Raw genomic sequence first — 26,018 nt, forward strand, 5'->3', positions numbered from 1 at the left:
TTACTATTCTGTACATTTTATATATATATATAAAATAGAAGGAGATCGAAGATTGACAAATATATTGTATTGTGAAAATGGTTATTACTGTGAAAAGGGATCTAATTTTTGCAATGATTTCTGTCACTTGATTTGCCATGTCAGTTGGCTTCACTGAGGCAGGTAAGTCAGTAGATAATTTTGATTATTATGGTTCATTGCATAGTCAGCCAGATTATTGTATTTATTTGCCGCCCATCTTGTGATTTAAGGGCAACTCTGAGTAGATTACATCAGCAGCCATTTCTGCAAAAGTACATTTAAACGTTGAGTGGGCGTACTGATATCCAGCCGTGGGCTATTACTGCTTATAACTTGGCTAAACTGATAACCACCCTACTCGCTCACTCAGTACCTTCCTCTCTGATCTTTCCTTGCTTCCATAATATTGTCAGCTTTTTCAGTGCAAGCTGGGAACATAATTCTTTTTTCCTCACTTGCTACAACTGATTATTATGCTGTTGGCTATCACACAATCAACTTTGTGGGTTTCCAAAAGTATAGAAAGAAAAATGTCTAGTGCAACAAGCACAGATTTAACCCTCATATGGTCACTCAGACATTCGTAAAGAAAGGATACCTCTTGCTCCAGCGAGCTATTTTGTATCTGCCTCACAGGCAGCTGGCAAAGCTTTAGCACAGTGGTTCTCAACCTGTGGGTCGGGACCCCATTTGGGGTCGAACAACCATTTCACGGGGGTCGCCAAACAAGGCTGTCCGCCATTTTCCCCCCCTTTTCTTTGGCCACGCCCCTGGCACCCGGTGATGTATAAGTGGTTGGGGGTCACCACAACATGGGGAACTGTATTATGGGGTCGCGGCATTAGAAAGGTTGAGAACCACTGCTTTAGCAGCTTCTTGTCTTGTCATTTTTCCAGCATTTAAACAGAAGATTTCATAGCCTGGATGGTCACTTGGAAAAAAGTGATTCTGGAATATGGATAAATGGGATGGACTACAGTGGAATATCGCTCGTTACACCCCACCTGCCTGAGTTCAATGATTCTATTGCAGCTACGTGTGAGGAAGGATCCCCCCTCTGTGGATTTCCTTGGATCTTACCCGTGAACAACGTTTTTCGGTTGGTTGTGATCTCACCAAATGAACCATCTAGTTTACAGAATTGTCAGTTGATGTAATACTTTTGAAAAATGAGTATTTTCAAGTGAATCAGTAAACCTGTTGCGTTTTAAGCCACTACTGCCAGAAGGAAAGCAATTGCAAAATATAGCAATGCCCATAACAAAGCCGCAGTCAGACTGGAAAGAGTCTGGAAATGCGGTTTGGGATTTGCTTTGAAAAGTGGGAGAAGAAGGGACATTTTTTTTCTTCCTGTATCTTTTGCTGGACTGACGGGACTTCCTAAAACTTCCTGTATGGGACAGGAAGGGTTTTTTGTTTTAATCCCTTTAATCTTGAAGATCAAAATGGGTCTAAGCCTGAAGGCAAGAGGCTAGAAGCAGGAGACTATGAGTTCTAGACCTCCTTTAAGCACGAAGCCAGCTGGGTGATCTAGGGCAGAGATGGCAAACCTTTTAGAGACTGAGTGCCCCAAAACTAGCCCCGCCCCCATTCCACCCCCATGCTCCGCCCTCACTCTGCCCCCCCATCTTCTGCCCCGCCTGCCCACAGGACCACTCACCGCCTCCAGGGCCCACTGCAGATTGCCCAGGCAGCCCAGCAGCGCTATGGCGGCCATACCCTCTGCCCGCGCCCTGTAGCATCAACTGCATGATGGGGTGTGAGGGCAGAGTCTTGTCTACACTGCCTGGCTGCCATGTCCTTGGCTGCGCTGCTCCACGTGGGCCACGCTTGGGGGCGACTCCTTCAGGGGGGCTATTGGAAAGGAAGGGGTCGTGGGGGGAGGCAAGGCTGGGGCAACGGCACATGTGCCCACAGAGAGGGCTCCGAGTGCCGCCTCTGGCACCCATGCCATAGGTTCGCCACCACTGATCTAGGGCCAATGCTTCTCTCTCAACCCTAGAAGAAGGCAATGGCAACCAGTTCTGAAATTACGCCAAGAAACAAAGTAGTCACCAGGAGTCAACACTGATATGAAAACACACACACACACAAACGTTCTGAGTGCCACACAGCAGAATTCTGGCTATTTGGAGGCTGTGTTTTTCGTTTTTGCACCCTTTTCTAATTATGTTTAAAGAGTCTTAATGAATCCTAATGTTTTTCTGAACGGGCTTGGCTTCATCTGTCAGCAAGACTATCAGAGTTATTCCTATCTCTGTGTAATAGTGCAGAATCTTGTCATTCTGCTTTGCGAAAGCTTTCAGCTTTGAGCAAAACTTTGACTGTTTTGTCATTATTTCCTGGAAATCTGATAAACAAGGGTGGGGTTGTTGTTTTTAAAGTATTCTGACAAACACTACTTTGACAGATTTATCCTTTTATTTTAATATTAAGATTAAAAGGGCTAATCATTTTTAGTTCTTTTGCATGCAAGGATGTAACCTTTTGCATTTTAGGTTTTAATACACCATATTATACTTTGTTGAACAGAATTAACACGAATCAGTAATTTGAAATATTTTAAAGGACTCTTACAGTTAATTATATTGATAACTCTTTTTTTAAAAAAATCCCTTTTTTAAAAGGAAAACATGGTATCTTCCTGCACCAGCAATTGCTCCCCAAAACCCTGTTCGCTTTCAGCTTCTTTCCAAAGAGCCAACACAATGGGATTCTACAAAGCTAACCTTTGAAGTAATAGGTGAGTGGAGATCTCATCCTTCCTTGCCTTGAGAGTCTTAGTAGGGAATTATTGGATCTTAACAACTAGTTAGCTACAGCAAATTATTTAATTTGTCTAATTATTTATCCAATTATTATCTGATATTACATCAAGCACCTTCAGTCAAAGTTCTCAGAGATAGCCAGTCATTGTGAATTCAGCATATCACAGATATAAATATGCTTGTAATAAGCTGTACCTGAATAGATTTTTAACTATGATAAATAGTTGACTAAGATAAGCAAAGCACTTAAGGACAGGACATGAAATAACAGATGGAAACTTACCAGATAGATATCCAACCTAGGATTAAGGAGAAATTTCCTTACAATGGAACAGTTAGATATTGGAATGGCTTGCCTCAGGAAGTTATGGGTGCTCCACTACTGGAGGTTTTTAAGAAGAGGTTGGATAGCCATTTGTCCAGAATGGTATAGGGTAGGGGTAGGCAACTTTGGCTCTTTTATGACTCGTGGACTTCAACTCCCAGAATTCCTGAGCCATCCATGGCTGGCTCAGGAATTCTGGATTTGAAGTCCACGAGTCCTAAAAGAGCCAAGGTTGCCTACCCCTGGTATAGGTTCTCCTGCTTGAATAGGGGGTGGACTAGAAGACCTCCAAGGTCCCTTCCAGCTTTGTTATTCTATTATGCTATAACAGGTGTGCCAGTCTCTTTTCTTAGGACACATTAAAAATTTCGTAGATGTTTTTAAAAACATAGTTCATAAATTAATCCAGAGATTAGGAAAATATCCTTCCCAGGCTATTAGGAAAATCGAAATAAGCACTTAGTGCATAATTTGCTTTAGATTGAAAAAAAAATGTGGCAACTCCACTACCCTTTCTTCTGAATTCATGTAGTAATTTTTGTTTTTCACCGGCTTCAGGTTCAAGCCACATGGCATTATATCTTCGACTACATCAAGGTTCAACACTGTCCACTTGGTCTCTTGGAAATGGAACTCCTATGGTTAATAGTTTGAATGGAGACTACTTTGTGTATTATGCACGTGGGCTCCATGCCAGGCCCTGGCGCTTTTGGATCGAGCTGAAAGTGAGTTGTTCCTTTAAGCATCACATTCATTTCTTAGAATTCTCCTCTCTTCTTCTGTTAAATGGTTTGCCTTTTGGGTACAGCTTATTGATCCATTTTCATCCTTTGAAGTTAACACACAATTGCTCTTTTTCTAGTGCTATTAATTTTGATATGCATTTTCTTTTCCTTAGGTGTCCTTGACATGACAATTTTTATATCTTTCATTTCAGGAATTCATTAAATCAAATATGCCCTTGAATATTAGATTCCTGCAATTATACCAAACCAGCAGATAGAAATTAATCCTGTACTCCTGTATTTGCCTACTTGAAGCTCATTGAACTCGTGTGGTGTTTCCAGATACTCACTTAAGAGTGTATAAATTATCTGTCATTGACTTACTGACATAGTTGTATTAGTAGATGCAAACGGGGTAGCATATACTATTAATATTACCATGGATACAGTAATCCAGAGGAGGAAATTAGAATTTGTCTTATACTGGAGAGACGTTCTTGAGAGGTGTCCTTCTAACAGCAACATCTCAAATAAACTGCCTATGTCTATAAAATATGAGCACTTTTTCTACAGTATCTAGATATATAGAGTCTGAATTATATTTTGATATAGAATGGTATAAGCAAAACAAAAGCAACAGAATATCTAGATCAGGCATGTCAAACTGCCGGCCCATGGGCCGGATGCACGCCAAACTGCCAGCAATGGGGAAAAAGTCATGATATGTCGCGCAACGTCATGGGATGTCGCAAGTTTGACGTGCCTGATCTAGATGTTCTACTCTATATGTTTGAATTAAAGTTCGCTTCCTCAGTTTTTTTAACAGAGACCAAATGTATTCTATGCCCTCCTGATCATAAACTGAGGTGACCTCCATACAGCCTATTTCTTTCTTCACTTTTGACTTCCTGTGATTTAAGCAATTCTGTTAAATTTTGTTTTATATTCAGTTGCCCAATTTATGTTACTTATCTTTTTTCTTGGTCTGGAAGTGATTATACAGGGGATGGCGTTGTCTGGTATACTAGCTTCTGGAAGGTCTTTAAAAACCCATCCTCTAATAATTTTCATAAAGATGGACGCACTCCCTCAGATAGTAAAACCTAAACTCTGTAGAGCTTTACAGGTCAATATTATTATTCTAAATTCACTTTAGTTAACTTCATTGCAGTCATTAACCAACAACCTTAAATTGTATCCTGCAGGCAATGAGTAGGCAATGCAGTTTTCTGCAGATAAGATATTCTCTGTATCTTATCAAGCCATTAGTTGCATTTTCCTGACACTTTTTAAGGGCAGCCAAGCACTGAGTGTGTTTCTCCTTGATATAGAATTAAAAAGGACTAATCCGTCTTCTGGTTGCAGTCGGAAAAAGTTCTTATTTTTCACATTATTTTAACAATACGCCAGAAAATTTAATTAACGTAGCCTCAGGAATTCAATCTGTTTCTTCAATTTGATTTGTTTGGTATTATGTTTCTGCAACCCATTAGAGGCTTAAATAAAATTTTGTTTTGGAAACAGCCACTTTAACACTATTTCAGTGAGCATCTTGGAATTCTTTAAAATTTTAATTTCTTTGGTTTCCTCACCTGATTATACTCTTTGGGTTATTCTTTGCAAGCTTCGAATTCTACCATTACATAGTGCTGAATAAGAATAGGATTCAAATAATCAGATATGAGCTTATTTGCTTTTTTCTGTTTGATTTTTAGGGTTCGGACAAATCCACGAAAGGAATGGTCACCCTTGCTATAGTTAACCATTATTTTTTTGGAGAAGATCAAAAGTCATCTCTGTTACATGCTTTACTGGAAAGATTTCCCAGCTGGATTTATCCTTTAAGCTGGACTTCTACCTATGACCAGTTTATCTTTTAATCTAGAAATTACGCAAAGATCGATTATCTCTCAATTGTTGGATGCCACTTCTGTTCATAGGGAGCTTGAGTGAGTTGGGAAAGATAGCATTACTCACAGAAAAAAAAAGCTATGAGGAATAATTTAGTCACAAGTATATTTCAATGGCAGTATTGGTAAGACCTCTTGGGAAAAGATGTCTTGTTGTGTTTGTTTAATGCAAAAAAAAAAAAAAAAAACACCTGTTTCTGCCACTTGAATAGTCCCTTCACCTGCTGACATTATAACATGAAACTACCTTTTGGAAAGTAGCTTTAGAACAGCTGTTCTTGGGTTTTTGCAATAAAAGGAGCTTTTGTACTGGAACTACAAGCACAAAATAACATACTTTACCGCCTTTAAATAACACGTGCTGCCTTGTCCTTAATATTTTGATGTGTTCTTACTGACTAAGGAAATATTTTGATTAAGCACTGTTAAGGCTATCATGCAGAATATGGAGGTGTTAATGGTGATTGCTGCAATAATGATACTCGTTTTGAATGCACTATGTAAGTAAAGCTCTTTTAATTATAATGCCAACAAACTTGATGGTCAGTCTCACTGAATTCTTAAGTTTGCATGGTCCAATTTTGCTGTTTTTCCTTCTTTTTTTCTGGATTCTTTTACAAGTCCATATTTACCTGACTTCCCTATGGCAATCAAGCGGTATATGAGCAAAACAGTTGCCTATTCATCCAGTGTAAGCATCTAATACTATGCTTCTAAGTACCATTCTGGTCTCCTGTACACACACACACACACACACACACACACACATTTTGTATTTTGGTGATAATATGCTCTTTAGTTAATTGCTGAACTGGTTACATACAATTATTTTTATTGTTTACCTGATTTTTTTTTCAGGAGTATGTCATTTATGCTGCATTGGAAGCTGCAATTTTCTGCAAAATTAGGAAATCCTATGGGGAAATCAAGTTGTATTATTGATTCCTTTTCTATGTGTAAAAAAAAAAAAAACCACAGCAATAGGAATAAACAATTCCTAAGCCCGAGGAACTGTAAAGCTGCTATGAGTCTCTCTGCAGAGTAGTGCTAAGGTTTTCTGTCTTCTTTCATGGACTTTTATAAAGCAGTAATCCTGGAGTCCTTGAGAGAACATCCCTGGAGCTATAGAGCAGCCTGACATTCTTTCTCTGTGGCCAAAGGGTTCATTCTTGGGGAAGGACCTCCAACCTCCCAAATACTATCATTGTAATCGTTGCTGCTCCAGACCTAAAGACCAAACAGGCAGAGAGGGAGGAGCATGGAATTGAAGTCCCCTGTGGTTGTAAATGCAGGCCGATTGCCAATTGCCCAAATTTTGATCCCATGACCATAGAATGCTGCAACGACAGTAACTTCAACAACCGGTTACAAATACCATTTGTTTAGCACCATTGTAATATCCAATGGTCGCTAAATGATTATGAGGAATTCAAAGTAAAAAAAGGGGAAGGATGGAACGTGGTTACATCCACGTTCTATAGAATATGGGTTGGATGAGCCCAGATCTGGCTCTTCCTTCTGCTATACAGTTGCTCGCTTAGTACCCTACATCAAGAAAACTGAACAGTGTTCAAAGATTAGAAACCTCGGGTAAACCATTTTGGTAAGAGAGAAAGGAGGGATAGAAATTGGGATCTGACCCTATCAATTTAGGAGATTCTCGAATTTTGGAGAGATACCATGTAAATCTTTATTTAAAAAAAGGTATCAGATGGAAGCTACCCTAGCCATTTGATTCATTGCATTTTCTCCTCTGTGCATTCATTTTAGAAAAAATTTTTTTTAATAATAATAAATTATTTTATTATATCGTAACTTGAAAGATACTGTCATGCCTCCGTCTAAGCCTGAATCTGCGGAGGAAAATGAACTGGAACAGGACCCTATGGAGGCTGAGGGAGAATGTGGGGAAGAGCAGGCTGAGGCAGGCCAGGGCCCTTCAAGATTGGAACAGGAGGAACAAGAGAGGCAGAGTTCAGGCGATGAGCAAGGGCCACCCCCACCTGATCCTAGAGCACAGAGAGTGGAGAGAAGAAGGGAACAACTCAATTACTCGGGAGGAGAGCATCCCGCCCTTCTCCATAAGAAACATCTGGAGATTGAGATTTAAGGAGACGCTGTGGGGAAGGGCATTTGTTGGGAACAAACGCTGATTCTTGGAGTGTTGTGTATTGTTGCTGATCTCTTGTTCTGTGACTTCTGTTTGGAAACCTGGAAACTCGAACTATTGGATTGACTGACCACGTTACTTGAATGTTTAAAGACCCTCGGACTGTATTTCAGATTCTCTCTTTTGAAACCTGCTCAGGCAAGCTAGGATTCAAACAGACTTGTTGAGTTTATGTTTTCTTCCTTGTTATCTCTATGGCCTTGAGTACTTTCTTATGCTAATCAGACTGTATTTGAACCTACTTTCAGCCAGAGTCGGCTGAAGGGGTCTGTGTGTTATTTTGTTGGAGGCTTGCCAGCAAACATGGGAGCATTTGGGGAAAATTTGGAGCAATAAAAACTGAATTGCCAGCTGACTTCCATTGCCTCTGGGCTGTGCCCTGGGTCATCACAGATACTTTAGGCACAAAGCCAGCTGGGTGACCTTAAGCCGGTCTCTCCCTGAAGACTTAAATATTGAAAACTGCTTCTGAAACCCTGCCAAGAAAACTTCAGGGACTTGAAAGCATCCCAAAAATAAAAACAAAAAACTTAAGAAAAGGAGTAAAGTGACAGAAGAGTTCCTGGTAAATGCAGCAGCTTAAGTAGTTATGGATGCAATGTAACCATTTGGGAACTGCATTGGCTGCCATTTGGCTTCTGAATTTAGTTCAAATCCCTATTTGACACTTTTAAAATGTCCAGACTCAGGGCCTGGAAATCTGCCTATCTTATTCAGGTTGCCTCTGATTGAGCTAATAAGAGAGAAAGAGGTTCTTATCATCTAGGGCAGTGTTTCCCAACCTTAGCAACTTTAAAATGGATGGACTTCAACTCCTAGAATTCCCCAGCAATTCCCCAGTTTGAAACATGTCAGTGCTGACTCTCCTTTTTTATATCAGCTTACCCTGAATAGCCAGATAATCCCTTACAACAGTGTTTCTCAACCTTGACAATTTTAAGGCATGTGGACTTCAACTCCCAGAATTCCACAGCCAGCATTGCTGGCTGCGGAATTCTGGGAGTTGAAGTCCACATGCCTTAAATTTGTCAAGGTTGAGAAACACTGCCTTACAACATTTTCAGAGAGCTATAAAAACTCTTTAAAAAGGTCTACAGAAAGGCATTTGGAAATGGGTCAGTTAATAGCTGCTGAGGTGAACACCTGAATTGACTATAATTCTAGTAATTAATTTGTGTGTACGCTTATTCTATTAATAAGAACATCATCATTATAGACTGGACTGTTCTTCATTGTTAAAAATTGTAAAGCCAAAATCTCAGCAATGTTCCAGGTACCATCTTGAGCCTTCCTTTTAAATTTCAATTTCCATAATCTGCAGCCTTTGAGGCCGTGCTGTCAGGAATTTAGAGAGTTGCTGCAATATTATTGGAGATGAAATTAAGGAAGGTGCTGTTACTATTTGAAGTAAAAAAAGCAATGTTCTGTAAGCATCTTGATTACCTAGTTAAGTTGCAGTGGTATCTTATGCAGTTCTTGAAATTCATAATGGAATCTGTTACATTGCTGCTAGTGTATCAGATCACAGGATACTAAATTGTATATGGCAGAAAGTAATAAATATGATAAGAGCAACAGAGGTAACATCTAGTTTACAATCACTCAAAATTTGATATGGGATTTGTTCACATTTACTTCCAAGTAAATGTGATAAATGAATGTATTCATTTATTTGGAAGTAGTTTTTCAACATTTTAAAGCTTTAACATTTGGCACAATAGTCTAAAAATTATTTGCAGTTGTAAATCAGATAAATATTGACTTACACTGATTAAGTTTCTTAGAATATATTGGTAATTTTAACTCACAAGCTAGTTACAAAAATGTTCCACTCTATAATGTGTGGTAGAATTTATGACTTTGATGAAAAAAGTGCCTTTGTCTCAGAATTGTTAATGGGATGGAAATTTAGATTATCATGTTAAAAGAGCACAATAAATTGTGTGGGACACTCAGATAATCAACTTGTGTATTTGTTCAATATGCCATTTGGCCTTAATTAACCAAGAAACATAACAGGAGAATGTTGTAAAATAAGTATCAATAGGCACTTATCAAGCAAATTATATTATGTCTATAAACTGTGTGATGTATATACCGTACTTTCCGGCGTATAAGACGACTTTCGCAAGCGTTAAAATCAGTGCCGAAGTCGGGGGTCGTCTTATACGTCGAGTCGCCTTATACGCCAGAATATACGGTACATGCTGTACGCCTAAATATCCAAGAACATATTAGAAACTTCAAGAAAACAATTTTCTTTTAAAATAATTGTGTTTAGAAGAAAAACAACATTGACTAATTCAGGATATATCTTTTATTGTGGGTCATTGAAATTCAACAATTTAAATAAGAAGTCAGTTATAATAAGATTCCACAATATATTAAAACCTGTTAAACCAGACATTACCTTTCAATATACAGAGTTACTTCTTTCAAGAGATTAAACATTATCAATTTTTGCTATGTCTTCCATTTAAAACACTACACTTCCTAGAAAAGGAGCTCTTTTTCATTTGGACATAACCGGTATAAAGTGAAAGTAGGTTCAACTCACCAGTCTACAGAAGCCCAGCTTTCTACTGCCTGCAGTCCTGTCTCAATGTTCTACAACTTCTCCCCATTAACCTCTGAAGACTGCACTAGACTAAACACTTGATTGACGACTGAGGATTCTCGAAGGATGAGGCCTATGACCATGCACCAGTCCAGGCATCCTGCTTCCATGAAAATATGAAGCAAATACCTACAAAAAGACCCAAAGGCACTTTCTAAGGCAAAGAAATATTCCGTTTTCCCCACAGGGTATTATCCTTGGTCCCCATCCTCTAAGAACAACTCAAAGGAATCCCAATGATGATACAAACTCCCATTTCATTTACTGCAGCTGAACTTGTGATTTGTGTGGCCCTTTGCTGGCTAGCTCCAAAGAGATATGTTCCAATTCAGATTGTGTCAGACTCAAGGTAGAATAATTTTCATCCACCATAGTCCAGTCTCCATCCACAATAGTTTGTTTCTGTCAGCTCCGTGACGGAGCCAGTGCTCCCCTCATCACCTGTCAAATACAGCAAAACAAATATAGATGTTTGAGAAAACACTCACTGAAGTTACACATGAAGGCTGGCAGGGTGCACAGTAATTTGGCCAAGAAGTTTCCTTCTATAATCACTAAAAGAAACCTTGTCCCTTAGAATTCATGTTCCATATTCAGGATTCAGGAAAGTCAGGTAACAGTGGAGTCCAGGAACCCTTGCCAGTATTCTGAGTGATTCAAGACTATCCCCATATTAAGAGCTTGGAATTCAGGCCCAGAATTTCTCTGGTGGATGTACATATTACTTAGATAAGGATGCTTCGCATGTAGCCTGACAACTGGCCGTCAAATCTCCAGGCATAAGGAATTGGCACAAGGCAACAACACAAACTCAGTTTGGGGAAAGGAGTCCCAGAAGCTATTATAATTCATCCAATGCACACCCACTAAACAAGTCACTCAACTCCTGCAAATTTCTCTTAACGCATCCACACAGATGTCTTGGCAAGCATAAGAAAGAGTTTGCTACTGCCACCTTTTGGCCAAGTATCTCCTTTACTTTATGAAACTAAAGAATATCTAGGAGCAAAGCATGAAAAAAAAAAACCTGTTATACTGAAAATCTGTGACTTCCCCCATTGGCCAATAGAAGCTTACTTTCCAGATTAGAAAACTCAAAAGTTTGATTATCAGAACTTTAGACAGATTTTAGTTCTTATTTCTTTGTTCAACCAAACCAAGGCAAAGGAATAAACTAAAGGTGAAATCATATATCAATACATCCAGGTAATGTAATATAACATTATGTGTACCAGGTAATGGCACATGTGGGAGTTACCAGAGCATATCTTTTGCAAATGCATGTAAAAAGTGCACTAACCGTTTGAATGTTAAGATAGCACAAATAGTATGCATCTTTTTTTCTGTGAATTCCTGTATTTTAACAAAGATATTTCATCACATTTATTGTTACTGACTCTGCTGTGTTTATTTATAATGTACTTTTTTAGTTTCTAAAAAGCATGCTACATTTTAAAATTCTGAATTTTAGCATGAATTTGGGGAAAAAAATGGAAAGTTTTCTGTATTGTAAATTGTTTGCTGACTTAATGAATCTTTATAAATGGTGTGTTAATATTGCATTTCTTAATGTCAGTGGCTTTAGGTTTGTGTTAATTCCCCAGCATGCTCACTGAGGAATTCAGGGAGTTGAGGTTCATACATGTTAAAACTGCCAAGGTTGAGAAATAATGATGAAAATGTAGTTTTAGATTCCTTGTATGTAATGGACCAGAGGTCTCCAACCTTGACAACTTTAAGACTTGTGGACTTCAATTCTCAGTTTTTCAATTGATGTTGGGAAAAAAAACATCTTCAGCACTACCTACACATATGGCAACTAAGACAGCTAGATCTATATGAAGGAAGAGGGCATGTAGGGATGGAAGGGACAAATGGCTGCATGCATTTATTTGAGTTTATTATTCCATCTTTTTTATTTTATAAGAAATTAAAGATGCTGAATACATCCAACACAGCTCCCTCTTCCTTATTTTCCCCACAACAACCCTGTGAGGTAAGCAAAGCTGAGAAAGCGTGATTGGCCTAAAGTTACTTAGCCCATATTTAATATAGGGATTCCCAAAACTATGATAATTGGTTTTGGAGAGAAAATGATGACCCTGTATACTTGTGTTCTATTTGTGGAGAGAAAAACAAATATGCACAGGAATCCATTTGAAGACTACTTGTTTTGGAGGAGAGGAGACAATAGAGTTGAGCAGGGAATGATATCTACAGAGAGACAAGACAAAGGTACAGAAATAATAAACAATGGAAGCATTAAATAATTGAATTGGAGAGCAGCAAAAAAAAACCCAGCAAGGAGCTTTGTCATGAAACCTGAGATCTTAAGGCAAGAGTGTCAAACTAGCAAACGTCACATGACGTGTCGTGACGTATCGCGACTTTTTTGCCATTGCTGACAATGGGGTGGGCATGGTTTCACTACGATGCATCCAGCCCACGGGCCGGCAGTTTAACACCCCTGCAGAAGGATTCTGCAGCAACTGTGAGTCACTATATCGGAGGCAGCGAACAGGTCAAGCTCAAAATGTGAGATAGTTCAGTTTGGCAGCAAGATCACAATATATTTGTAAGAACAGTAACGTGTTAGTAGCAGATTAAAACAGTGAATACACTAGGAATTTGGAAGCAAAGTGAGACTAGTTTAGATAAAAAGAATCAGAGTGCAGGGAGAAATCAGGTGATCATTATCAAATGGACATTTAAGAAAATTAGTTGGGAAGGAAGAGAAATATAAGGTAGATGACTGGAGATTGAGAAATTCAAATATTGAAGAAATTCAGATTGTTGAGTTGCCACTTCACTGAAGATTTATTGTCTACTAGAGCAGTGGTTCTCAACCTTTTTAATGCCGCGACCCCCAACCGGTCGTAAGTTGAGGACTACTCAACTGGTGCAGCACCGTTTGCAGAATGGGAATGGCGGGCTCAGCAGGGCAGAGACAGCCTGGACAATTCCTATTGGCTTTTGAAAGCCAATAGAATTAGACTCTATTCAAGAGAGTCTATTCTATTGGCTTTCAAAAGCCAATAGAATAAAAGGGAGTAGCACAGCTAAGGAAAAGGGGGAAAAAAATGGCGGACTGCGCTGTTTGGCGACCCCCATGAAATGGTTGTTCGACCCCAAATGGGGTCCCGACCCACAGGTTGAGAACCACTGTACTAGAGGGAAGACATAAAAGTATATGAATATTCAGTTCCCCTCCTAAATTTCAATTTCAAACTGCTCACATGGCTGTTACCAACTAGGACAGAGAATAAGAGTGGCTTGTGGAAAGAGACCATACCCCCCCTTTTTTTTTCCTTCTTGCAATAGCCGTCTGGTAAAATTGCAGAATGGCAAGTGCTCTGCCAGTAAGATTTTGAATCACATAGTTCTTCAATGCAGCACTCAGTTTTGAAGTCAGCTGAAAGGAGGGTGTTCCCTACTTTGAATAATTGTACCACCTTGGTCTGTGACAATTCGCCTCAGCCAACTTGTCATGGCCAACTCGCCACAACCAGCTTGCCACAGCCAAGTTGCTGCAGCCAACTCACTGCAGGACAACTCGTCATGACCGACTCGCTGTGGGAACAACTCGCTGCGGGACAATCAAAGAAATGATGGAATAGAATCATTAAAGAAAGGATTCAAAAAGAGGAACAGAATGCAATGTGAATGACAAAAATTTAAATATTTTATTTATTTTAAATAGTTGAATTGTTAAATTGTCCTGCAGCCAGGTATCCTGTGGTGAGTTGTCTCATTCCACTACCTCCTTACTAGACCAGGCAGTTGTATTCTTTCAATCAATGGCAATTCTTTCCTCAACAAAGTAAGTAATATGCATGCTACAGCGACTTCTTCCATCAGATTTAGGTGAAAATTCTTTACTGCTTCATCTATTAGGTAAATGGAATCTCTTCCCATTCTCATCATTTGGTTGCTTGGAGAGAAAGCAGATGCAAAAACCAAACAAGCTCTACTGCATTGTCTCCTAGCAACAGGAAGAATTGTGTTTTAAAACCCTGTTGCTTTGAAGTCCAGCAGAATTGTTTGAGTGTGCAGATTTCATTCCACTATAAAAAAAACAACTGTGATTCAGTTTCTGCCTTAAACTGGAGAAGACGCTTCTTGTATGATCACCTATACCAATGAAGGAGACTAATGGGAATTCCTCTTGAACTGGAGCTTTAGCAAGTGGCTCAAGTAGCCCTTCCTATACAATTTTAGATCTGCTGCACACTGAACATGGAATGTCTTTCTTCCTATACTTATCATCAATTGAACTATTTAAACCCTTCAATTTTAATAGTATTATGCAGTTTATTCAGAGGGAAATGCTGGTCAGTTGGGGATATTTCTGCTTTCAGGGTGGCATCCATTTTCTAATGCAGGTATCTAATAACATAGGAACCAGCTTAAGTTCCAAAGTAGGAAGATGTCCCCATTGTAGAGGTGTGAAAAGGGCTTATTAGGAGTAACAGAATTAAGAGCACTGGAGATAATGCATGTGATGAATGCTGTTATAAAAAAATGCTGCTTAGGCTGGAACCACAGCAGTGTAGTGCTTAAGGCTGTGGTGGCAATAGCTATTAATATGTTCAATACTACAGTATAGAAAAGTAGTGTCTCTTTTTTCTGATGTAAGAAAAATGACAATTTTTGCACCCATGATGGTAGACAAAATACAATGTCAGAAGTATGGAAAAGTTAGGTCATTTCCACCCCTTTATATTTTATTTAAAAGTTATTGCACATGTACCACTACTTATAGTCTTACCAATGGTGAAGGTTATACAACAGCAATAAAATCTGTCTAATTACATTTATCAATAAAAAGACATGACCATGCCTTTCTAAGCAAATATATAAAGTCATAACCAGTATTTTTCTTGACCCTCTTAACCAGGTTTTCCAACCGTGGCAATTTCCAGCAACCATTGCTGAGAATTCTGGGAGTTGAAGACCACCCACCTTCAATTTGCTAAGGTTAGGAAGCAATATTTTTGACTGTTCATAATATATTCATTCAGAATTCGCATAGAGTATTTCATGAACTATGACTGTGGCTGATGCTGATTCTCATACTACCTAAAAGATAAATGATTTTGGTCCATGTATGTATTAATTACACCCTTATTATAAAAATAAGTATTAGGTTTCTGTAGAAAAAGTAGTAGTGCTGCATTTTTCCCAACTGCACAGTACAAGCCAAACAATATTTAAATTTTAATACTGTTACAGGTATTTAATATTACACATCAGTATTTATAATACCAATCTGGAGTCAGCAGATTGAAAAAATAAGTACCTCAAGCAAACATGAGATTCTGCTGCAGCCAGTTTTTCATAATATTGTTGTATGAAAGTTAAAATAAACATTTTTTAGTTACAAGTATATGCATTATAAAATATTAGCAAGATGGTGGTTTATATATATATACACTGTACATTGCCATTACAAAGTCTTAATAGCAGTAATATATAAAGTGGTTTTATTTACACAAAAATAATCTTGAGAAAAGCATCTTTACAATTGAAATAAATAAGAATTCAGTAATTCGTTTAAAATCTTTTTGTTCAGAATGGATCTGAACAGACTAAATGACGAAATGAAACTGCAACTAATGCCAGATGAAAAATCAGTTGCATTCTGATTGAAGTGCAACTTTACTTTTAGTTTTTCTGCAGTTAAAAGTACAAACATGCAAGATAGATAAAGCTACCCTACACTGTGGAGCAAAGCCAAAAGCAAAAACAGTATATTGAAAATATATAAGAGTATTCACAAAAGATACAATGTATTTTACAACCTTTAATATATAATATTTGGTGATGTCAAATTTCTGATACCTGCATAATTTATAGAACAGAATTTAGCTTAATCAGGCCATCATTTCCTTTAGGCAATTAAACTACACAGAATGCATCAACATTTCATCTGAGCAAGCTTCATTGTCAACTTGTTCAAGTTTTGGTTCAAAAACTGGGTTGGGGATGGTGCAGATGGGTAAATTTTAGAATTGTCTCCAAGTTTTTTTTCTTTCATTTTAAAAAAATGCAATAAAGATCATATACACTGATATAGAGTAGGTGTTCTGCATGATTAAGGAAAAAGAGCTTACAAGAGCTTCAAATAAATCTTCTTGGAATACAGCAGAATATTGCTGTTTTTCATAGAATCAGATAAACGAAAGAATTGAGGAAGTTACTGGGAAAGCATTCACAAATTCAAGGAGATTCTCTAGTCATCACATGTAAAAAGAAGTATTCATTAAAAACAAAAACAAAGTAAAGCAAAACTAAACATATGTTTTGGAAAAAAGTGATTACTGTACTTCCTTCCAATAGCCGTATTCTTCAATGCCATCATTACGAAGCTTTACTAAAACAGTTATCATGTCTGATTCTGTCAGGAGACAGTACAATCATAACTGCCTTCCTGAAGGGGATGGTCTTCCTTCTCCAGTCCAAGCATGTCCTCATCATGTCGAATTGAAGTATTAGGACCAGCCTCATTTTGAGGGCTAGCGCTGTGGTTAGCTGAAATCCGGTTCTCTTCCACCCTTGGACTGGCTTGTTCAGCCACCCTTGATAGATTTGTAGGCTGAAAGACTTCCAGTGGCACCTGTTCCTCTGATATCTCACTCAGTTTCTGCAGTTGTGGCTTGATAATGGTTAAAAATGGCTTATAGCCAGGACTAAAGAACGTAAGAAAAGAAAATAAGTAATTAGTTCAAACATTTTAAAACTGCAAATTCAGCAACTGTCTTTCTCTGGTTATTAACTCGGTGTACTAAGCCAACTCAACAGGTGGATGCCCTTTGCACAATGAAAATATATACGGTGTTCAAATTTTCACTAAAACTGATCTTGGTTTCTATACTTATTTTTGTTTTTTTATGTCAACCTGCAAGTGGTTTTTCAATGCTTTTATCTGGCGGAGATGGTTCTTGCTTTTCGTCCTATTTAATCTACTGTCCTGGAGCTTCCTAGCCATAGTTAGGTATTGCAACCTACTGCTTTACTATGAGAATTATGCTCATTCAAGATACCATGCATATCATTGGATGCATACTTCTCTGTTCACATTACACATCTTCAAATGTTGAAATAAGAACTCTTGTAAAATGTATTAATAGGAAAAGTCAGCAGTTACAAAATAATTCCATAGATAAATTATACCAGGTATTACAGTGAGGGAAAAAATTATTTGATCTCCTGCTGATTTTGTACTTTTGCCCACAGAGAAGGAAATTATCAGTCTATAATTTTAATGGTAGGTTTATTTTAACAGTGAGAAACAGAATAACAACCAAAAATATCCAGAAAAATGCATTTCACAAAAGTTATAAATTGATATGCATTTTAATGAATGAAATAAGTATTTGACCCCTTCGCAAAACCTGACTTAGTACTTGGTGGCAAAACCCTTGTTGGCAATCACAGAGGTCAGATGTTTCTTGTAGTTGGCCATCAGGTTTGCACACATCTCAGGAGGGATTTTGTCCCACGCCTCTTTGCAGATCCTCTCCAAGTCATTAAGGTTTCAAGGCTGACGTTTGGCAACTTGAACCTTTAGCTTCCTCAACAGATTTTCTATGGGATTATGGTCTGGAGACTGGCTAGGCCACTCCAGGACCTTAATGCGCTTCTTCTTGAGCCACTCCTTTGTTGACTTGGCCGTGTGTTTTGGGTCACTCCCATGACCCATTTTCAAGGCCCTGGCTGAGGGAAGGAGGTTCTCACCCAAAACTTCATGGTACATGGCCCCGTCCATCGTCCCTTTGATGCGGTGAAGTTGTCCTGTCCCCTTGGCAGAAAAACATCCCCAAAGCATACTGTTTCCACCTCCATGTTTGACAGTGGGGATGGTGTTCTTGGGTTCATAGGCAGCATTTCTCCTCCTCCAAACACGGCGAGTTGATTTGATGCCAAAGAGCTAGATTTTGGTCTCATCTGACCACAACTCTTTCACCCAGTTCTCCTCTGAATCACTCAGATGTTCACTGGCAAATTTCAGACAGGCCTGTACACGTGCTTTCTTGAGCAGGGGGACCTTGCGGGTACTGCAGGATTTCAGTCCTTCACAGCGTAGTGTGTTACCAAATGTTTTCTTGGTGACTATGGTCCCAGCTGCTTGAGATCATTGACAAGATCCTCCTATGTGGTTCTGGGCTGATTCCTCACCGTTCTCATGATCACTGAAACTCCACAAGGTGAGATCTTGCATGGAGCCCCAGACTGAGGGAGATTGACAGTTATTTTGTATTTCTTCCATTTGAGAATAATCGCACCAACTGTTGTCACCTTCTCACCAAGCTGCTTGGAGATGGTCTTGTAGCCCATTCCAGCCTTGCGTAGATCTACAATCTTGTCCCTGACATCTTTGGACAGCTCTTTGGTCTCGGCCAGGGTGGAGAGTTTGGAATCTGATTTGACTGACTGCTTCTGTGAACAGGTGTCTTTTATATAGGTAACAGGTCGAGATTAGGTGCACTCTCTTTAAGAGAGTGCTCTTAATCTCAGCTCATTACCTGTATAAAAGACACTTGGGAGCCAGAAATCTTACTCATTGAGAGGGGATCAAATACTTATTTCACTCATTAAAATGCAAATCAATTTATAATTTTTTGAAATGTGCTTTTCTGGATTTTTTGTTGTTGTTACTCTGTCTCTGTTAAAACAAACCTACCATTAAAATTATAGACTGATCATTTCTTTGTCAATGGGCTAACGTACAAAATCAGCAAGGGATCAAATATTTTTTTCCCTCACTGTTTCAACATATAGAATACCTTCCTCAAACAGTTTACGGTTTTGAATAAGTTAAACAGTATTATTTCTTTGTTTACTGTTGTATCCTAGAAAAGTAACTTAGATCATATGTATAGTGAAAGGAGGTTCATGCGACTCACCAGTCTACAGAAGCCCAGCTTTCTACTGCCTGCAGTCCTGTCTTAATGTTCTGCAACATCTCCCCATCGACCTCTGAAGACTGCGCTAGACTAAACACTTGATTGACGACTGAGGATTCTCGAAGGATGAGGCCTATGACCATGCACCAGTCCAGGCATCCTGCTTCCATGAAAATATGAAGCAAATACCTACAAAAAGACCCAAAGGCACTTTCTAAGGCAAAGAAATATCCCGTTTTCCCCACAGGATATTATCCTTAGTCCACATCCTCTAAGAACAACTCAAAGGAATCCCAATGATGACACAAATTCGCATTTTATTTACCGCAGCTGAACTTGTGATTTGTGTGGCCCTTTGCTGGCCAGCTCCAAAGAGATATGTTCCAATTCAGATTGCGTCAGACTCAAGGTGGAATAATTTTCATCCACCATAGTCCAGTCTCCATCCACAATAGAGCTTGTTTCTGTCAGGTCCGTGGCAGAGCCAATGCTCCCCTCGTCACCTGTCAAATATAGCAAAACAAATATAGATGTTTTGGTTTCTCTGTGTCTTATTTAAAGTGTGCGAAAAACTGCATCTCAGCAGTATATAGTAGTGTACCTTTGGCTCTTTAATATTTTATGGATAAATGTATGAGAATGCTTGTGGAATGTTAAAAAGCATGAAACCTGTATGTAGTTTTGTATGTAGATGTCATGTTATCAAGTACCACATCTGCAGTGAACACTAATCTGTGTGATGCACGAAAGTGTTTGTACCTCAAAAAATTAAGGGAACAAAACAAGTTGTGTTTCACTTGGAAAACTGAGTGAACAATCATAAAGTATACATAAATAGCCCAAATAGCAGCAAATAAATGACTTTACTAAGGAAGGGGAAATGGAGAAACAAAATTTAAAATATGTAAATGCCAGAAGAAAGGCTGAGGGCGGCATGTTTTCTGTTGCAAGGAAAAAAAGGTAAAATAGTTGTGTACTTAGAGCATGAATCTCCCCAACGTGCAAAATGGAAATGAGAATTATTGTAGGTATGACTGTGATATGGGATACTTAAGAAGTGGATGCCGTAAAACAAGAGATAGGATAAGAATGAGTTGGTGCTGAATAACAGTGAACTGAGTACAAACTAAGTTAGTCATATAGGTAGTCCTCTTTTAACAAATGCTCGTTCAACAACTATTTGAAGTTACGGTGGTGTTGAATGAGACTTGCAACTGTTCCTTGTAGTTGTGGTCATTGTAGCATCTCTTGGTCAGAGGATCAAGATTCAGGCACTTGGCAATCGACTTGCAATAACAATGGCTATGTGTCCCTCAGTCAGAAGATCACCATGTGTGACTTTCACTGCCAGCTTCCAACAAAAGTCAATGGAGAAGCTGGCAGGTCGCAAATGGCAATCACGTGACGTCACACCCAACGACTGTGTGAGATTTGCTTAATAACTGTAATTTCAACTGCCACCTTAAGAGGATACAGTCACATGACATTGTATTTTATGACCACGCTGCTTAGTAGCGGAGTTGCCGGTTCCAAGTACCTCTGTCAAGGAAGGACTATCTGTACAGAGAGAATGAATGTGAATCTAATAGCAAAGCAAATATACAAAACTTGTTGAGAGTAAGAGGGCTTTCAGGAGGTTGTGCTTAATGAATTCCTTAAGAACAACAGGTTAAGAAGTTTGGTCATAGTTTATAAGGACAGACACATAAGGACAGTTATACTGAATGATGTTGATTTGAACAAGACAGCTCGTTCTAGTAGTTAGGGCACCAGGCTGGAAACCAGGATATGGTGAGTTCTAGTCCCTCCTTAGACCTGAAAACCAGCTGGGTGAGTTTGGGCCAGTTACTCACTCTTTGTTCAACCAATCTCACAGGATTGTTGTTATGGGGAAAATAGGAGGAGGAAGGAGGATTAGGTATGTTGACCACCTTGGGTTGTTTATAAAAATAATAAAGGTGGGATATAAGTAAACTTTTTTTCAATTTAATATTTATTATTCTTGTTCTTGCTTACTCCAAAAGAGACTAGCATGGTCACTATACATGTACATATGCTATCTTGTGATGAAGTTCTAGATTGCTGCTGCCAATACAATTCCTATTTTGAATTCATTCCAAATATGAACATATTATTGGTTTGTTTTTTCCTCTGCTATTGAATCCTTTACCTTCTGCATTATTCCCAAGAAAGACGAAGAAGCACATGGCCATTGTTATATATGAAAAGTATATTTTTATTTTCAGATAAGACACCCACGATCACCTAAAAGAAAGCCAAATATCAGAATAAAGAACTCACCCACTTTACTTAACAAAGGTGAGAGAAATGCCTCCTGCATTTGAGGGCCGTGGGAGGATGCTGTGTCCATCTCTCTTTGGGAGGAGCTGATGGCACCAAACCAGCTATGACTCCTTGGTACATCTGGGAGGCCACTGTCTATTTCCATGTTTAAAAAGCTGTCAGCAGACTGTGATTTTAAGAGTTGTTCACCTATTACTGGAAATGAAAGCATGGGAATAGCCTTAAACATGCTATTTAATATTTCAAGCCTAATTCATTTCAAGGACTTATAACCAACTCCTAGTATTTCAGGATATCTACTGTGAGCTTCAGTATAGATTAATAAAGCCACACACAGTGTAACCTGCACACAATGAAACCAAACCCACTTATTTTCTTTCCTATGAACACTTTAACTGTAACATTCATCAGGTAGATAGTATCCTCTTCCAACAATTACTTGCTATATGTTTTTATTCTTTGTTTAAATAGTTTAATTTCAAAGACTGAATTAAACATGTTTAATTTTAATGTGCTAATGTGCAGCATAACATGAATTCAAAATGCCTGCTATATTTCCCTCTATGGTAGTACCAACAATGGCTTTATATACAACTATGAAAATAATCACGTAATGTCTGAAAACACAAAATGAAAGGTAATTGCACTGTAAACTTCCATTTACTCTAAAGCTACATTTAGTTTCTGATAAATTAAACGAGAGTAAGGATAAGATACCTGTCCTACATTTTCCATTCTTCAGAGGTGAATTTATGGAGCACACTGGGATAATGGGAAATGGCCAAAGAAAATCATTGTGTAATTTCTTCAAGGCAGTCACAAAATCGTCCACATGGGCAGCTCGGTTACGCTCTTTGCACAACCAGCCTATCAACTCAAAGCCCAGCTGCGCAGCAAAACAACCAAGATCCTTAAGCCTGATTTCTTCCAGAAGACGTCGAGCATGTCTCCACAACATCATGTCAATATACATGTTCTCAGCACAATCACTTTCCTTACTCAATCTACAAAGATAGGAAACAAGGAGGTTAACGCCAAAAACATACTTTTATTTTATTTGTTGACTTGGCCGAATTTTCTAGGAATCATGTTGGAGATTGTGAAATTTCAGCATCAAATAAAGTAAGTACTATAGCATAATCTCTGTAATTTAATACATATAGGCTTGATGCAATGAAAGGCATAGCACACAGGTCGGCAACTGCGGCTCCGGAGCCGCATGCGGCTCTTTGAGCCTTCCCCTGTGGCTCCCAGCCTCCTCTGCCTTTGCAGAAAGAGACAGAGACAGAGAGAGGCAATTGCGCTTCCCTGCTTCCCTCTCTCTCTCTCTCTCTCTCTCTCTCTCTCTCTCTCTCTTTCTCTGTGTATAAAAGAGAGTGCACTCACAGTGTTCTCCGAGGAGCTGAAAAGCTTACTGGGCGGAGCTCCTCCCTTTGCTGCATCTCTGCAGGAAGCAGGAAGCAGGAAGGGCAGGAGAGAGCTAGCTAGCCCAGCTAGGCTGACTCAGGAATTCTGGGAGTTGAAGTCCATGAGTCATAAAAGAGACGAGGTTGCTTACCCCTGAGCTTGTTGGACAACAGCTTGAAGCTTGCCAGGTGAGCATCAGATAGGAGGGGGGGTAGAAAGAGAGAGAGAGAAAGGGAGAGAGAGAGGGAGGGGGGGAGAGAGAGAGAGAGAGAGAAAGGAAAGAGATTGAGAAAGAAAGAGAGTGAGGGAAGAGGAGTGGCAGACCAAGGGCAGATAGAGAGGGAGGGAGGGAGAGAGACAGAGAGAGAGAGAGAGAGACCCTTTTGACATCTAAAATGAAGATAACACTGCATATATCCTTTTTTTACCTGTGTGTGTATGTAATTTTATTCTCTTAAAGCATTAAAGCATTCTCTTGGTGATCATTGTTTTAATAGTATGGATATTCCCAAGAGTCATATTTTTACTTTTATTTTTAATGTGTGTGTGTGTGTGTGTGTGTGTGTGTGTGTGTACACACACACAAACACACACACACACACACCTATAATAAAGGTAAAAAAAGATATATGCAGTGTTATCTTCATTTTAGAAATCAAAAGGGTTTTGTGGCTCCCGGTGTTTTGTTTTTGGTGGGAAACGGGTCCAAGTGGCTCTTTGAGTGTTTTGGGTTGCCTATCCCTGGTATAGCAAGAATCGTATATTCTCTTCTACTTGATTACCTTTTCCCAGACGGGCCAGATGGCATGCTCAAGGTTTTTTGCAAGTTAAATTTGCCAGCTGGAAGTGTCTCTCCAGATTGAGACAAGCTAATACTGCGATGTCTGAAGAATTCAAAGCCACCACTTGAAGTAGGTTCCTACATGGAAGAAAGGGATTAGACAGGTTGGAGAATTGATTAGAGTTAGGCAGTGTCTAAATTGATTATATTAAATTTAAAGCAAAGAGCCAACTGGCTGAAAACTAGAAAAGCTGAGAGTAGGTTTTATGGTGAAATAAATATTTCTAATGAATTTCACAATAGTGAACTATTCAAGAAATCCTCCATCAAACAGATGCTCCCTGAAAAAAATATCCATTTACTTATAATGACTTCAAAACATTTTAGATAATAGTAACTTTTTTGCTTTCTTTTTATATTATGACATTAAGGTGGGCTACTCCTTCAGACAGGCTTAATGCTATATTTGATTATTTGTTAAAAAAAGGCCTATAACTTTTAAAATCAAATAGCTTAAGAGAAAAAACCCTCTGTCCAGGCATCTTGTCATTTGTTAGCAAAAAAGCATAGGCCTAGCTTGGACATCTTGCAGATTGCAGACATCAAAGCACAACTGCTAGCAAATAGTGATTCTGCTGATACTGAAAGTGCTATGCTAAAGTTTGAAAATATGACTCTTTCCCCCTATTCCCTTTGATCAAAATACCTGACCACCCAACTTCCTTTTAAAGGAATTTAAAGTAACAAGCTAGAAATGGCAAAAGCAGTAGCATGATGTGGATTGATGGAGTCATTTTGATTTACAAAATCAAAATTTGATTCACAATGCTTTTACCATACTTGTTTTTAGGACTAAAACAACGCATAGACTAGTCTTGTGACACTATACACAAGCAAAGCTAAACGGACCCTTTGCTTAAGATGCCAAATAAGGGTTACAAGTTCTAGTTATCCTTAACCATCAAATAATCATGTTCACATACAGTCATTCATTAATAAAAAGGACTATGGTTTAGTGTATGATTAGAATCCATTTATTAATCCATGTATCTGATAACTGGACAGTTAGCAAGTTCCATGTGAGTTTAACATTTTTTCCCCCAAATTTATATCTGGATTACTGTCAAAGACATTTATGATAAAGCAATCATGTGCCTTTCAAACCTGAGTTGTTGGTGTAGCAGGAGGAGTTTCGGATTCTCCAGAGCCAATGGCTTTCAGAAATCTGATCATGTGCCGACAAAGATCCCACTTTCCTTTCTCCAAAGCTGTATTGAATAGCAGAGTTGCATGCTGCCTACTAACTGCTGGAACTTCCATATTCTGGAACCAATATAAACCACTTTTTACACAGAAGCCACTGATCCTTTTTATTTAGCAAAACAATAAGCAAACAAGAAAGGCTGCAGATAAACGCATGCATCAGACTTCACACCTTTCATTTCATTGTCCAAGTCCAATAATTATGGCCCATGATTTTACTGTCCATGACTATGATAGGACTGCTAACTGGAAATGGCCTAGAGCAGGGCTTTTCAACCAGTGGTACGGGTATCACCTGTGGTACATTGGCACCTGGCAGGTGGTACGCGACCATCCTAGAAAAGTGGTAGCGGGGGAGGGGAATGAGCTGAACCAGTGGCAGCACCGCACAAGCCTGAGTGAGAGATGGCTGGAGCTGCAGGGCTGTCAGGGCTCAGCAGAAGCACCAGGATCACTTCTTCGGGGCTGTCAGGGCTCAGTGAAAGCGCCAGAATCAGTGCCAGGCTCTAGCTGGAGCTTGGCGCTGATCCTGGCGCTTCTGCTGAGCCCTGAAGAAGCACCAATCAGCTGGAAAGCAGCCCTGATCCTGGCACTTCTGCTGAGCCCAAAAGAAGCGCTGATCAGCTGGAATGTTGCAGCATCTCCAGGATCTTGTGATTTACATTCAGATGCTTGGCAACTGATTCATATTTATGATGGTCACAGTGTCCCAGGGTCATGTGAAGTGACCAAAACTTGCTGCAATCACCCAGCAGAGGGGGGGGGGAATAAAAACCAAATACCCCCCACCCCACCCCCACTGCCAATCCTCAACAGAAATG

At 39.1% G+C, this 26,018-nt stretch overlaps 2 protein-coding genes across 2 annotated transcripts in view; one reads left to right on the plus strand and one right to left on the minus strand.

The window, feature by feature from the left end:
* Nucleotides 1-892: 892 nt before the first annotated feature.
* On the plus strand, nt 893-6,289 carry LOC120317690 (endoplasmic reticulum metallopeptidase 1-like). The gene is made up of 4 exons (XM_039364482.1): nt 893-1,120; nt 2,649-2,764; nt 3,673-3,839; nt 5,555-6,289. Exons 1-4 carry the CDS (start codon nt 990-992, stop codon nt 5,717-5,719), a joined length of 579 nt encoding a protein of 192 aa, XP_039220416.1. The 5' UTR covers nt 893-989; the 3' UTR covers nt 5,720-6,289.
* A 7,920-nt stretch (nt 6,290-14,209) lies between these two features.
* LOC120317681 (guanine nucleotide exchange factor subunit RIC1-like) overlaps nt 14,210-26,018 on the minus strand; it is a 53,295-nt gene continuing 41,486 nt past the window's right edge. The window contains 7 exon segments of the mRNA XM_039364451.1: nt 14,210-17,225; nt 19,443-19,631; nt 19,768-19,945; nt 21,744-21,941; nt 22,464-22,750; nt 23,936-24,072; nt 25,099-25,257. Coding sequence (XP_039220385.1) covers nt 16,937-17,225; nt 19,443-19,631; nt 19,768-19,945; nt 21,744-21,941; nt 22,464-22,750; nt 23,936-24,072; nt 25,099-25,257 — 1,437 coding nt within the window. The 3' untranslated portion in view covers nt 14,210-16,936.

Source organism: Crotalus tigris, unplaced genomic scaffold (assembly GCF_016545835.1).
Source record: "Crotalus tigris isolate CLP2741 ecotype Arizona unplaced genomic scaffold, ASM1654583v1 scf7180000019762.1414395, whole genome shotgun sequence".
NCBI classification, from domain to species: Eukaryota; Metazoa; Chordata; class Lepidosauria; order Squamata; family Viperidae; genus Crotalus; species Crotalus tigris.